This window comes from Procambarus clarkii, chromosome 2, assembly GCF_040958095.1.
Source record: "Procambarus clarkii isolate CNS0578487 chromosome 2, FALCON_Pclarkii_2.0, whole genome shotgun sequence".
Lineage (NCBI taxonomy): Eukaryota > Metazoa > Arthropoda > Malacostraca > Decapoda > Cambaridae > Procambarus > Procambarus clarkii.
This window is the reverse complement of record NC_091151.1, coordinates 50,172,045-50,187,683: the sequence shown is the minus strand read 5'-3', so window position 1 is coordinate 50,187,683 and position 15,639 is coordinate 50,172,045. Positions and strand designations below refer to the sequence as shown.

At 47.7% G+C, this 15,639-nt stretch overlaps 1 protein-coding gene across 1 annotated transcript in view; it reads left to right on the top strand.

The window, feature by feature from the left end:
- The window catches only part of Cln3 (CLN3 lysosomal/endosomal transmembrane protein, battenin), a 34,632-nt gene that overhangs the window by 8,897 nt on the left and 10,096 nt on the right, over window positions 1–15,639 (top strand). Inside the window, 3 exon segments of the mRNA XM_045748782.2 lie at window positions 8,836–9,112; window positions 10,898–11,563; window positions 13,636–13,924. Coding sequence (XP_045604738.1) covers window positions 11,452–11,563; window positions 13,636–13,924 — 401 coding nt within the window. The 5' untranslated portion in view covers window positions 8,836–9,112; window positions 10,898–11,451.

Sequence of the window (15,639 nt, the reverse complement as noted above, 5' to 3'; positions counted from 1 at the left end):
CACCTTGACCTGACTCCTCTCCTTCGTCCAGGAAAAAAAAAGCTTCATAAACCAACCTCGTTTATGTCTACAAGGCTCTAGTCTGGCAGCATCGCGAATTGCAAATTAGTGGTGGCACTATCCAGTGCCACTACACACCTACCGGGAAAGATAAAATGCAAAAACTACAAGCAGCTCATTCTCCTGGGCACTAGGCGACTCGATCCGTGGACCCCAGGGGTGTGAAATCGTAGCTCTATTGACCGAGCTATTTACACTACAGTGTAAAACAAGGTGTTAAGAAGAGCTGGACCAGACAATTCAGGCGCTCCGTGAAGCACCAGCAAGCCACCAGAGTGACGAATGTGATCGAAATGTTAAAAAGTCCCAATGCCAGAAAGAGCAATGAGACTCCCGCACTCCCACTGCTGGTGGCCCAAGAGCTTGGATCTACTCGATGGAAACAAACCTCGCAATACATAATTCCGAGACGAAATGCAAACCAGAGCCCTTCCCATCCCCCCCCCCCCCAACCTGTCTTGGAATTAATACGAAACTTGTTTATCTTTCCTTAATCATCTCGACTTTGTTTACCACTCATGGTAAAAAGACCATTAAATAGAACATCGAAACGTGTGCATAAACATCTGTGTGTATGTAAGTGCAAGCACTCGCGGCGCCCCGTAATGGAGAGCAAACTTTGCTTAGCTAGCAAACACACACGCACATCGTGTCAGCAAAGCGGACAGCCCCGCCTCATGTCGTAGCTCATACTATGTTTCCCATTTCTAAACTTAATCACCCGTACCTCTCCTCCTCCTCACTCAAAAACATACCCTACCTTTGGGTCGAGGGGGTTGACCCCTCCCCACCCGTCCAAGGTAGAGTCAAGCCGATGTTTATGTGAGGAAGAAAGAGTTTTTAACACCCATCAAGGACAACCCCTTATTTTTACCCAATGTTTTGGCTGGCCGCAAAGGCGTGCACTGGCAAGAGACGTGCACTGGCAAGAGGCGTGCACTGGCAAGAGGCGCGCACTAGACTGAAAAAATAGGGCAAAATGGGACGCAGAGGGGCTCAGGTACTGTTCTCTGAGAACGGGAGGACGAGGGGTTGGCACTGTACTGCTGTGATAAGAGGATAAGTATTGGGGAGTTTCCCGCGCTACGCTGGGGGACGGTGTCGGGGCTGGCGGAGACGCCGGTAGAGGGAGGGTGAGGTTCATCGCCCCAGGAAGGTGAGCGGGAGAACTGTTGGCACCCAGACAGGCACTGGCTGCCTTGAACCACTTCTGCGGTCAAGGACGGTAACGTGGTGGAGCCTGGTGGAGGCACAGTGGTGGGTGGTGGAGCCTGGTGGAGGGACAGTAGTGGGTGGTGGAGCCTGGTGGAGGGACAGTAGTGGGTGGTGGAGCCTGGTGTAGGGACAGTAGTGGGTGGTGGAGCCTGGTGTAGGGACAGTAGTAGGTGGTGGAGCCTGGTGGAGGGACAGTAGTGGGTGGTGGAGCCTGGTGGAGGGACAGTAGTGGGTGGTGGAGCCTGGTGGAGGGACAGTAGTGGGTGGTGGAGCCTGGTGGAGGGACAGTAGTGGGTGGTGGAGCCTGGTGGAGGGACAGTAGTGGGTGGTGGAGCCTGGTGGAGGGACAGTAGTGGGTGGTGGAGCCTGGTGTAGGGACAGTAGTGGGTGGTGGAGCCTGGTGGAGGGACAGTAGTGGGTGGTGGAGCCTGGTGGAGGGACAGTAGTGGGTGGTGGAGCCTGGTGGAGGGACAGTAGTGGGTGGTGGATCCTGGTGGAGGGACAGTAGTGGGTGGTGGAGCCTGGTGGAGGGACAGTAGTGGGTGGTGGAGCCTGGTGGAGGGACAGTAGTGGGTGGTGGAGCCTGGTGGAGGGACAGTAGTGGGTGGTGGAGCCTGGTGGAGGCACAGTAGTGGGTGGTGGTACTTAACAGTGTCTACAGGGGAGGTAAGGTAATAATCAGGAGAAAGCACTAAGGCATTACGACCATACTGCACTTGGAAGGGATATGAGGATATGGGTTTGGGATAGGACGGAGGAAAGGAATGGTGCCCCGAAGAATGATTGAAAGCCGACCCGCAAGAAACGAATTCTAACACTTTGCGTCGCGTCTACTAGACTTGTTATACCTGTTGCCTTATAATTTATCTAATCTCACGTTCAAACTTTTTGTCGAATCTGGCCTTAAAGTTGTGGATGGAGGTGGTTTCCACAACTTCTTTCAGTGCATTCCACTTTTGTTTTACCACCAATACAGGCCTATTGGGCTCTATCATATCTACATTTGAAACTGTGTATGGAGTCAGCCTCCACCACATCACTGCCTAATACATTCCATCTGTTAACAACTCTGACGCTGAAAAAATTATTCCTAATGTCTCTGTGGCTCATGTTGGTACTCGGTGTCCACCTGTTCCCTTGTGCGTGGACTATCCATGGTAAATCATTTGTCTACCTTGTCAATTTTCCTGGGAATCTTGTAGATGGTAATCATATCTCCCTTAACTCTTTTGCCTTCTAGTGAAGTGAGGTTTAACTCAAGTAGTATTTCCTTGTAGCTCTTACCCTTCAGCTCGGGTACTAGTCTGGTGTCATACCTCTAAATTTTCACTACCTTCGTCTTGTGCTTCACTAGGTACGGACTCTACGCGGGAGCTGTGTCTGTGTCTGTGTGTGTGTGTGTACTTTCCCTCCAGTATGGTACTGCTCGTTCCTTATGAGGCACTTCCCTCTGCCTCGTACTATCCTCCCAGTTTGACACTGTCCTCTGCCTTGCATGATTGATTTCTCATTTGGTTACTATACCATAAGCTTCGTAGTGTTCCCTCGGACTGATGCCGTTTCTCCGTGCTAAATATAATCCTCTCTAATTCAGTATCGACCTCGTGTATTCTGGGTGATCTTGTCGATAAGTCGCCGCTCGCAGCGTCGAGTCCTCTCGTTCTAGCAAACAGAGACTTGTATTAATACATTAGACAAACACACAGGCGGACAGGCACCCAAGCATGCACGGGCAAATATTCACACGGGCAGACAGGATATATTTTATTATAACCCTAGACAAGGAATCCTTCAGAAGGCTATATACACAACATACGTGAGACCAGAACTGGAATATGCTGCACCACCATGGAACTGTCTCCTAGCGAAACACAAAATGTAAATTCAAACGAACCACAAAATCTAAGAAATGTCTATCAAGAAGTGTTACATCTGACCTCTCGAGATAGTCTGAAAGAGTTGAAGATGTAAGTATAGGAAGGTAACTAATTGACTTGCACAGTACTGAGAGAAACAGTACACAAAGTTACTCCTCCACGTGAAGGGAGGCAAAACAAGAGACCACAGGTGGAAACTGGAGCCCCGTATGAGCCAGAGATATTAGATAACCCAGATGAGCCACAGAGATATGAGAAAACCAAGATTCTCTCACAGATACACACACGTGTGTATCTGTGTGTGAAGCATTGTTCGAGAAATATTCAAACCTCAGTTGTGTAAGGCTTTTTTTTTTAATTCATAAACAGGGGGTTTGGCGGCTGTATGGAATGAACTTTGGAGCTTTCTTGACGTGGATGGGCTGTGAGTTTTCAAAAGTCCAAAAATCGCTATACAGATATAGTAGTTTCAAAATGTCAAATATTCCTCAGAGATATTTGTTCTCCGTTTTCCAGCCCGTCCTCCAAACGAAGACCCACAAGTGATTCCATGCACCCGCCAAACCCCCTGTTTATGAATGAAAACGGTTTACACACAACCCGTCCTCGACTCAAGTCCATTACATCCAGCGGTCGACCCCACAGACGCATTCATAAATTTTAACATGCTGTTCATTCAAAACGGGAATTTTCTCAAGTATAAATTAATATTATAATATATTAGCATATTGTGCATATATAGGCATAGGTTAGGTTAGGTTAGGTATTTAGATTCTGTTGGCGATTATTTGTATTTGTAGTACGTGGCTGAAGCATTTATAGCGTTGTGATTCGAACAAAATTCGTCAGTGAAACACTTGTTCCGGATATGTTCGAACGTCAGCAGTTGTGAGTCGTGTGTAAACCGCTTTTCATTCATAAACAGGGGGTTTGGCGGGTGGATGGAATCACTTTTGGATCTTTGTTTGGAGGACGGGCTGTTACACACGACTCACAACTGATGACGTCCGAACACTTCCGGAACAAGTGCTTCACTTGTGAATTTTGTTCGAACCACAATGCTATAAATGCTTCGCCCACGTACTACAAATACAAATAATCGCCAACAGAACCTAAACACCTAACCTAACCTATGCCTATATATGCACAATGTGCTAATATATTATAATATTAATTTATATTTGAGAAAGTAACTGTTTTGATTTAACAGCATGTAAAAATTTTTGAATGCGTCTGTGGGGTCGACCGCTGGATGTAATGGACTGGAGCTGAGGACGGGTTGCCGTTTTCTTGTTAGCGAGAGTGAGATAGTTCCTGCTCTGTGAAGAGCCCAGTTTCTAGTATTTCTACCCATGTTTGTGTGGTAGGCCATGTAACTATTACGTATTTGCTCTTCCGTGTATGTAAATCTCATAGACTCGCCCAGATGTGCATATAGGAGGAAGCATCAGCTGTTGGGCCCCGCCCTGCACAATCGCTCGTCAACTATTGTATTGACTCCCGGACCTTTTGCTTACGTGTTTCCTTACAATCACAAACTGTACTAGCTGTATATCCTTGTAATGTCTCGCGTGTGTAGCTGCGCTGGCGTTATCTGATTATCTGTAGGATTACCTAGCTGTGCCTGTGTACGACACGAGGGACGTCCGTGCTTGAGAGATGAGATACTCGACTGTCCACAAGGTCGTCACGTGTTTACACGGTGCCACTGCCAATGGAGAGGCTGTGAATGGAGTGCCAAATGAAGGAAGGAGGCGATAAGATTGCAAAAATTGAAGTGCCAGAGACAGGGGAGTATGAGACCTAGGAAAGATTCCTATGAAATAGTGTCAAGAGTTTAGGACGGACCTGCTAGGAGGGTTACCTGGGAGGGGGAAATAGTCAGCAATAAATAGAAGTGCAACAACAAGAAATTCCTCGGGCGTGACCCTGGCGAGGAATTGTTGATGTGGTGTGTATTGGCAGACATTGCCGGTGTGAGTGCCAGATGGGGAGGGTGCCGGGGTGAGGGAGAGGCAGGGTGAGGGGGAGAGACACATGGTGAGGGAGAGATACATAGTGAGGGAGAGACACTTGGTACCAGGGGTGAGGGAGAGCCAAGAGTAGAGAGCAGAGAAGAACATAAGAACAAAGGTAACTGCAGAAGGCCTATTGGCCCATACGAGGCAGCTCCTATTTATAACCAGCCAATCCCACTCATATACATGTCCAACCCGCGCTTGAAACAATCGAGGGACCCCACCTCCACCACGTTACGCGGTAATTGGTTCCACAAATCAACAACCCTGTTACCAAACCAGTATTTACCCAAGCCTTTCCTAAATCTAAACTTATCCAATTTATACCCATTGTTTCATGTTCTGTCTTGTGTTGATACTTTTAATACCCTATTAATATCCCCGGATGGCTAAAACAACACAGGTGCAGAAGCAACACCATCTTTGAGTGTCATGCTGGGACTAAAACACTCGCCAGCCCACTTTCATTCAACTTGTGAAATATTGACGTCAGAGGCAAAGTTTGCGTGTTAAGGTCAAACCTCTTCGTAAGGTGTTATTTGAGGATCTAATCCCGAGGCGTCGTACTGAACCCTTTTTTTGTTATAAATAGTGGGATTATATATGTGTGTGTGTGTGTGTGTGTGTGTGTGAGATTACGGGGTCACTACACACACAGAAATCACAATAGCGTGATGCATCAAATGAACAAATCCACAAGGGCCGTGACGAGGATTCGAAGCTGCGTCCAAGAGCATTCCTGTGGGTAATGAAGTAAGGGCGAAGAGGTAGAACGGCCTATTGACATAGCTCGAGTGCATGGGGGGAATTGTATAAAATCCTGGTTTGTGTCTCGGAGAGGCTGCAGGATCCACGTAAATTCAGTAGAATTTCTGGTTGCAATTCTTTTACCATGTCGTAGCTCAGTCGATTAAGGCAGCGTCTGGGAAGCTCTCGGACGTAGGTTCGAATCCTCGTCACGGCCCTTGTGGATTTGTTTATGGGGTCACTATATAGCCCGTGCTACATGGACATTTTGTTCCGGGTAGCTGAATCTAAAACAACGATAAAGTGTGAGAGAGAGAGACGCATGCCTCCGTTGTTAAGGGAATCCAAGGCAGCGCCCCGAGAAGACTACCACGCCAGGTTGCATAAGTGGTTAACGTGTCGAAGAATCTGCCAAGCTGGTAAGATACGCCCTTTTCTGCGCGGCTGTTTACGGCAACGGCCGCGCTGATGGTAACCGGTTGCTAACCGGCTGTCGTGCAGGGAGCCATAATGTGGAAATGTGAAGACTGTTTGAAGACGGTAGAGTAGGTGAATACACCATACAATAGCCGCCCTTGTGATAGACCAACACACACACACACGTGTGTGTGTGTGTGGTGTGGGGGAAAAAAAGTAGTAGTAGAAACAGTTGATTACCAGTTGAGAGGCGGGCCGAAAGAGCAGAGCTCAACCCCCGCAAGCACAACTAGGTGAATACACACACACACACACCTTCACTCAAGCGACCTGTGTGTGTGTTTTTTACATAAATTATTTGGGGCTTAATAAATAAGATCTATGGCTGTATAAGGAATTGGTATGGTGTTGGTTCTACAGGTTACCTCCGCGACTGACTTGTGATCGATAGCAATAGTTATTTGTTGCAGGCGATGAGTCACAATAACGTAGGTAAAGTAAGTTGACCAGACCACACACTAGAAGGTGAAGGGACGACGACGTTTCGGTCCGTCCTGGACCATTCACAATCGACTTGAGAATGGTCCAGGACGGACCGAAACGTCGTCGTCCCTTCACCTTCTAGTGTGTGGTCTGGTCAACAGTTATGTGTTAATGCAACAAAGGTTTGTTGACGTGCAAATGCAGATTTGGTTACAGAATATCGCTCGTCTAAATACGAGTCGGTTAGTACAAAATGAATGAGTTTTAGATATTCATATATTTAAACTCATTCATATGAGTTTAGGTGGATATAAATAGGAGCTGCCGCGTATGGGCCAATAGCCCTCCTGCAGTTTCCTTGACTCTTATGTCCTTAAAAGTTTGTGAAAGGACATTTTAATATTGTATCACAGAATAGATTAGTTTATTAAAATAAGTATATTAAAGCATACATCATAGTCGCTGTTCATAAGAATATAACAGTGAAGGAAAATGTAGAAAGGCGCATGCGAATGGTTCTCTATTCACAGTCGGGAATCCCGGGATCGAATCCCGGCCGGGAGTAGAAATGATTGGGCATCTTTTCTTTCACCTAATACGGCTGTTTACCTAGCAGTAAATACGTACCCGGCAGTTAGGCAACTGTTGTGAGGGTCTGTAGTTCTTCTTTTGGGAGGACCTTGATATTAGCCTAACATATATACTTACGCAGGCTGCCTGTCCCCAACAAAAATTATAAATGTCCACCCAAACTCATTTATTTATTTGTCTACCCTACGATTGAAACAATACACGAGTCCCACGACTATTATGTTGTAATATAATCCCTGTATCCAGTGTCACAACATAATACCGGTATCCGTGTCAATCGATCATTCACAGCCCCGCTCCTGTACCAGGTAAGTCCCCCCCCCCCCACGGGCTCACCATAGCCCATGCTACTTGGAACTTTTCTTCCCAGCAGCTGAATCTAAATCAATACCAACACTGCGCCACCGCCATTATGGGTTAGGTAGAACAAACCACAAAGTGTTCAGCACGTAGGAGGGAAATGTGATTAGCTTTATTTACTATGAGTAGAAGGCCAAGCACCTCCTCAAGGTGACCCGCTTGCTCCACCAGCTTCGCTACCAAGCATACCACTCTGGCTCCAAGGGGTCCACTCTGACTCCAAGGGGTCCACTCTGGCTCCAAGGGGTCCACTCTGGCTCCAGGGGGGTCCACTCTGGCTCCAGAGGGTCCACTCTGGCTCCAGAGTGGACCCTCTGGGTCAAGTTTTATAACTCTATTAACGATCATTTATTATCCGCCTGATTTACGTTTGCAACATATTACCACAGCAAATAAAGATTGGAGATCATAAAGCCAATTAAGGAAAAGGATGTTCTAAACATGAATGTACTTTAACTCAATATTTCTCTCTCTCTCTCTCTCCCTTCTCTCTCCCCCTTCTCTCTCCGCTCCACACTCATATCCTTGGCCTCGTGTCCCTCCCAAGTGCTGAACAGTCCAGAAATGGTCACACTGGCTAATGCTTTCTCCTCATAATTTTTTTTTACCTTTCCATGCAACCAGTTTGCCTTCGACCAAAAAATATATATATATATATATATATATATATATATATATATATATATATATATATATATATATATATATATATATATATATATATATATATATAATATATATATAATATATATATAATATATATATATACACATATATAAGTAGGATATTACAGTAAATCTAACTAGTTTCTTTGTACTGAACACAATTGCTAGCGTGAAAGGCGATCTCACCTGATCCTGTCGAACTCCCAGCAATATTAGTATGACTTTAATTCATAATTATGTCCGGCACCTCTGCACCACCTACTCCTGTACTCATCTCATTAATAGTTTGTATTATAAAGCTTCCTGCAGACAACAACAAATGTCATCTTGCGCTCAAGTATATACTAAGATAGTGCTCGGACATCCAAAGATTTAGCTCAATCATATCAAGATGATCCTCAGGTATCCGTATACGGTGGTCAGGCATACCATGATGGCGCTGAGCTGTGGCATTCAGCGTTGATACATCAGTTGTTGACATCAGTGCTGAGTCTTCCGATAATGTGTGAGCGGATCTGAGAGTCAGCCATACAGGTGGTGGCTCAACCTGCTGTTGGTCGTCGACTGTCGCAACCTGCTGTTGGTCGACGACTGTCGCAACCTGCTGTTGGTCGACGACTGTCGCAACCTGCTGTTGGTCGACGACTGTCGCAACCTGCTTTATGGAACAATTTACCAGGTAACTTAACAGATGCTGGATAATTAGATTATTTCAAGCGCAGGTTAGACATTTGGGCGGGTTTGATCGTATATAAACAGGACCAGCCTCGTCTGGGTCTTCTTAATTCCCGTGTTCCTTTGCCTCTACGCTCGGACCACGGTTACCTTCGTCCTTATAGCATTGCGGCATAAGACTTTGTTTTGTGCGTTATCTTAATTCTCCGGGAACTAGATTCGGTTATCTTTTCGATATGAGGGAGAGTTAGTGAGAGAATGAAGGGAGAAGAGGAACAAGATAAAGAGGAATAACGAAAAAGTGACTAAAGATAGGTTACATAAAAGGGAGGATAATGAGAGATTGGGGTAAATAGGAAAAGGGGTCAACCTGTCGGCTTATGATAGGGAAAGTCATCTGATCCTCCACGTGTTAAACACCTGAGCCTCCATGTATTAGAAACGTGGCGTCCTGCGTAGCAACCAACCAGCACACATCCTGGAGGGAAGAGCTCCCTTGTGTAATGACAGATAATGTCACCTCGATTACCTCGGGAAACCGGTCTCTTATGTCTTGCCCAGTGACCCTTTTTTATGCCTTTTGGGGGCAGAACGTAATACCTACTTCTCTGTCCATTTATGGAGTGCGTATTCCAGCATATCTTTACTTTGCTATGGAGATCGTGTCTAGGGTACGGGATGGGCAGTATGTTGTAATGGTGTCCGCCTCAGTACCTCGCGTCAAAGATTTTCTCTGTTTTTCTCTGTATTCGCTGTCTTTTTTTTTTTTTACAGCAGGTGACGTTAGCTTCCCAGTGTGTTATTTATATGTAAAGGGGCTGGAGAGAGGAGCCTCGTAGATAGATATTTTGTCTAGTTTAGCAAGATTTATTTTGGTAGTTCCCGTGGCGTAGTGGTTACACACTCGTCAGGCGCTTCACGAGCGCTTTGGCCTGAGTTTGTATCCTAGTCGGGGAGGATTGATCGGATGCCAATCCTTAACTGTAGCCTCTGTTCACCCAGCAGTGAATGGATACTTAGTTGTTAAACGATTTGGCCGGTCGTATTCCGGGGGAAAATTAGGATTAAGGATCTGACCGAAACGCTATGCGTGCTAGTGGCTGTACAGGAATGTAACAACTCTTATATATATAAATAAAACAAAATAATAATAATATTTTATGTGGGATTTGAGGATGATGTTGCTCTACGGGGAGGTAAAAGGGAAGGGTCGAGTGTATGGGCATGGAGTGGGAAAGGGATGATTCAGGCTACTGTTGTGGTTGACTTGTTTTAGTATTAAGGTGGAACTCATGGGTTCCCCACTCCCCCTACTCTCCCCTCCACCACCTCCTATTTTTCTGCAGCTGTGGTGCTCTCTTCCTGTATTATATCCTTCTCTAGAAATGCCTCTTTGTAACATTGTGTGGAAATTCTTTTTCTCTTCTTTGTTTCTTTTTGTTTCAACATTTCAAAATATAAAGCCTCTTTTACTTCTTGAATTAACCCAACCTGAAAACCTTCTATTTTTTCTGTCTTTTTCTTAAATTTCCATCTTCCTCATGACCTCTCTCTCTCAGAGCACTTCTGTCTCTCTGTTTCCACTTCTTTCCAGCGCCTTCCTGTTCAGTCAGACTTCACATTTGTTCTTGTTCTCCAACAGGTGACTGGTGCTGCGAGTCCTGTGAAGTGGCTGACTGTATCGCTCCCTCCTGTGTGTGTTACACCTTCACCTTCAGTCTGTTTCTGCTCTCTGATCCTAACTTCATGATTACTTATATTAATATGATTTTTTCTCCCTTTTTTCCAGGTGACAACAACGTGTGTTCGCATGCCCCTGCAAGTGGCGAACCCGCAACCTGGATCACTCCCGTCTTCTCAGGACCTGGCTCCCGGACCTCCCCTCGGGCCCTGGCTCACGCCCTTACCCTCACCCTTCGCTCAGGACCTGACTCTCACACCTTCCTTTGTCCCCTTAAGAGAGAGGCTGTGTTCCTTCAGGTTCAGTCTGGATCGTGGTATAAGCTGTCATCTGCCTCCCACCACCTACGCATTTGTTCAGTCTATAGCTGACCGCCTCGCCGAGCCGCCACCTTTCATAGCTACGACTAAATCTTGAAGCTTTACGTCGGACCAATCCGCGTTCATGATCACCTCAGGCACAAGCATTATTCAGTTTGTTTATTCATAGATTTATCACGTTATCGTGGGTTTCATTGGTCATAACTTACCTCGTACATACGTGAGCAAGGCACCTCCTGTACACCTGGCTTGCCTCCTGCACACCTGACCTAGTCCTCCTCCGTCATATCTAGCCAAGCTTAGCCTGGACATCTGAGCCAGCTGCCCACCAGAAGGTACGGGATGGTGCTGTACAAACACCAACAGTTGCAGGAGGACGCAGAGTGTCGACAGTGTATCCTGCAGGAATGTGACGACTCCCCTTGCCCACGCCTCGCCTCCGACGGGGCAACAGGTGGGTGTAGCTCCCTCAGCCCCTATTGCCCTCACCTCTTCCCCCTTCCCCATGTCCATATTCCCCCATGCCCACTCCCCGTTGGGAACGCGGAAGGGTACCAACATTCCGGGTCTCAATAGTGTATCATAAAAGCGTCACTTAAAAAAGTGCTGTGGGGGGTGCCATGGATTGTGGTGCCGCGGCTGGGGTGCCAGGGTTGTGATCGTATTCCTAATTATCCTTCAGGCACCCCTCCCAGACTCGCTGATTCTCCATTAATGTATTGTCTCCGCACCAAAATGTATCTCTTGCGAGCGTAAATGTCAAATTTAATCCTGTAAGTAGGGGAAGTTAGGTTCAAGTGCAGTCAGTCATCTGGTCGAGCACGAGCTTCAGAAATGAAGATCAATACATCGTTAGACAATTTTCGATAGTTGTGACCCACTGAGACTGACGCTGCGTATTAGTGATCAGGGAGTGGCCCGCTGACTCGACCCACCATGAAAGGGCGATTGTCTCTGAAAACTTTTAGCGCCTGAAGCTGTAGGAGGCCGCCCAAAGGTCAGTAATGGCTATATTGACCATAAGACCGTCTGCTGAGCCTTTTCTGGGACCAGCTTGTCATCAGCCACACACACAAAAGCAAGTGGTCGCCAGGGAATGTTGCTATTGTGCAGCCAGATCATTATCTCCCAAATTGCAGTAGTGATTGACAGCAGTGACACTGATATGTAGCTGTAATGTACTGACCAGCTGTTTCTGAAGTAGACTTGGGCTTTCGGAGGTATTCATCTACAATGGAGGTAATTTAACTGTGGTTATGAAGGTTGCAATGGATGTAAGCGAAGGTTGACCTTTTTCTGTCTGGCACACCTGTCTATCATCAACCCGTCACACCTGTGTATCATCAAACCGTCACACTTGTGTATCATCAACTTGTCACTGATATTATCATCACGTGACATTTATGGTGCCTTAAAAAAGAGTACAATTCTTCTGACTCGTATACCTCCTTCAGCAGTGATATGATTTTCTCAGAAACTCTTGCTAGTAGTCTTTGTGGACCAGAGACTGATCTTGACAGCCAGGAGGTCATATACAGCCTCATCTTGACAGCCAGGAGGCCATATACAGCCTCATCTTGACAGCCTGGAGGCCATACAGCCTCATCTTGACAGCCTAGAGGCCATACAGCCTCATCTTGACAGCCTAGAGGCCATACAGCCTCATCTTGACAGGAGGCCATACAGCCTCCTCTTGACAGCCAGGAGGCCATACAGCCTCCTCTTGACAGCCAGGAGGCCATACAGCCTCCTCTTGACAGCCAGGAGGCCATACAGCCTCCTCTTGACAGCCAGGAGGCCATACAGCCTCCTCTTGACAGCCAGGAGGCCATACAGCCTCCTAGTCAGGCATGTCTTGCTTTCACTCCACTCTTTATAGAGTGCTTCGGAGTCTCGCCTAGTTGTGCTTGGAACTAGTACCTCCATAGCAGTTTTACTGCTAGGGAAGTAAGAGAGTGGCAGTTGTTGAGAAGGAAGAGCAAGGGAGAGGTCGTGGGGGATGGGGAAGTACGTGAGAGCAGAGGGGGAAGTTGTTAATTGTTGAAGCTGTGGGCATATGGGGGATGTGAAGCTGTGGGCATCAGGAGGCTGTGAAGCTGTGGGCATCAGGAGGCTGTGAAGCTGTGGGCATCAGGAGGATGTTTAAGCTGTGGACATCTGGGAGATGAATCTGGTCGAGCGCCCCGCCAGCCTCCCATATGGTGGTGTCGGTCACGGGTCTCAAGGCCACATCACTTGACATGGTTGGCACTGAAGGTCAGCTCTACCTAGTGTCGCTCAAGGTCAGCCTCCGTCCCCTCGTCCTCGGGGACCTGACCTTTGAGTTACATAACATGCATCACGCAGCACTTCACGCAACACAAAGTACATTATTACTTTGCAGTTTTCAATTTATTATTATTATTATTAGAGAGAGAGAGAGAGAGAGAGAGAGAGAGAGAGAGAGAGAGAGAGAGAGAGAGAGAGAGAGAGAGAGAGAGAGAGAGAGAGACCATATCCTACACTAATGTTCTGTCCTTCCCACAGAAGCAGACGAGAAGACGAGCTCAGCAGCAGACAAACTCCTGAAGCAGCAGCAGGAAGAAGACCCGAGCAGCCAGCAGCAGCCGCTCCGGCCCGCCACACCCAGCCACCCCGGCCACCTCACCCCTCCCGCCCATCCTGCAGGAAGAAGGAAGGGGCGAGGGACAGAGACAGATGGAGAAGAGCCAAGAGGGAGAGAGAAGAAGGGAAGAGAGAGAGACGAGGAACTGGAAGAAGGTATTGGGATGTACCGAGGACCCCCGCGACGCCACCGAGACCTAGTAGCCTATTGGTGAGAGCATCTTGTAGCATAATGCGGTTTACTTTCGTGTATTTATGTAATTAGGGGGAGCGGAGAAAAGGAGGTCGACCGCCATGATAGGGGCATCCGGCCACTGTGTCGGGGACGGTGTAGGTCACAGCCGGCTACCGTGTAGAAGACGGTGTGGTCACAGCCGGCTACCGTGTAGAAGACGGTGTGGTCACAGCCGGCTACCGTGTAGGGGACGGTGTGGTCACAGCCGGCTACCGTGTAGAAGACGGTGTGGTCACAGCCGGCTACCGTGTAGGGGACGGTGTGGTCACAGCCGGCTACCGTGTAGAAGACGGTGTGGTCACAGCCGGCTACCGTGTAGGGGACGGTGTGGTCACAGCCGGCCACCATGTCAGGTACGGTGTGGTCACAGCCGGCCACCATGTCAGGTACGGTGTGGTCCCAGCCAGGACCAGCCGGCCACCATGAGAAGCTGGCCCGCCCCAGCCGGCAGGTCTCCCGGGGAAGTTGATCATCACTGAACAATAGAGTAACAAGTAACCCCGTCCGGGAAGTTATTGCTCATTACTGCTAAGTTATGTAGGCAGTGATGCTCATCTTCTTCCTTATACCCCCTCAGGCACCTGTGTTCTTCCTTATACTCCCCCAGGCACCTGTGTTCTTCCTTATACTCCCTCAGGCACCTGTGTTCTTCCTTATACTCCCTCAGGCACCTGTGTTCTTCCTTATACTTCCACAGGCACCTGTGTTCTTCCTTATACTCTCCCAGGCACCTGTGTTCTTCCTTATACTCCCCAGGCACCTGTGTTCTTCCTTATACTCCCCAGGCACCTGTGTTCTTCCTTATATTCCCACAGGCACCTGTGTTCTTCCTTATACTCCCTCAGGCACCTGTGTTCTTCCTTATACTCCCTCAGGCACCTGTGTTCTTCCTTATACTCCCACAGGCACCTGTGTTCTTCCTTATACTCCCTCAGGCACCTGTGTTCTTCCTTACACTCCCTCAGGCACCTGTGTTCTTCCTTATACTCCCTCAGGCACCTGTGTTCTTCCTTACACTCCCTCAGGCACCTGTGTTCTTCCTTATACTCTCCCAGGCACCTGTGTTCTTCCTTACACTCCCTCAGGCACCTGTGTTCTTCCTTATACTCTCCCAGGCACCTGTGTTCTTCCTTATACTCTCCCAGGCACCTGTGTTTTTCCTTATACTCCCTCAGGCACCTGTGTTCTTCCTTACACTCCCTCAGGCACCTGTGTTCTTCCTTATACTCTCCCAGGCACCTGTGTTCTTCCTTACACTCCCTCAGGCACCTGTGTTCTTCCTTACACTCCCTCAGGCACCTGTGTTCTTCCTTACACTCCCTCAGGCACCTGTGTTCTTCCTTACACTCCCTCAGGCACCTGTGTTCTTCCTTACACTCCCTCAGGCACCTGTGTTCTTCCTTACACTCCCTCAGGCACCTGTGTTCTTCCTTACACTCCCTCAGGCACCTGTGTTCTTCCTTATACTCCCTCAGGCACGTGTGTTCTTCCTTACACTCCCTCAGGCACCTGTGTTCTTCCTTATACTCTCCCAGGCACCTGTGTTCTTCCTTATACCCCCCAGGCACTTGTGTTCTCTCTTATATACCCAAGGATCCGCTGTTCTTTCTTATACCTCTGATTCTGTTAGACTATACGATAGTGTTCTTCCTTATACGTCTAATGGTGTTGGATCATACCAGCGTACTCCC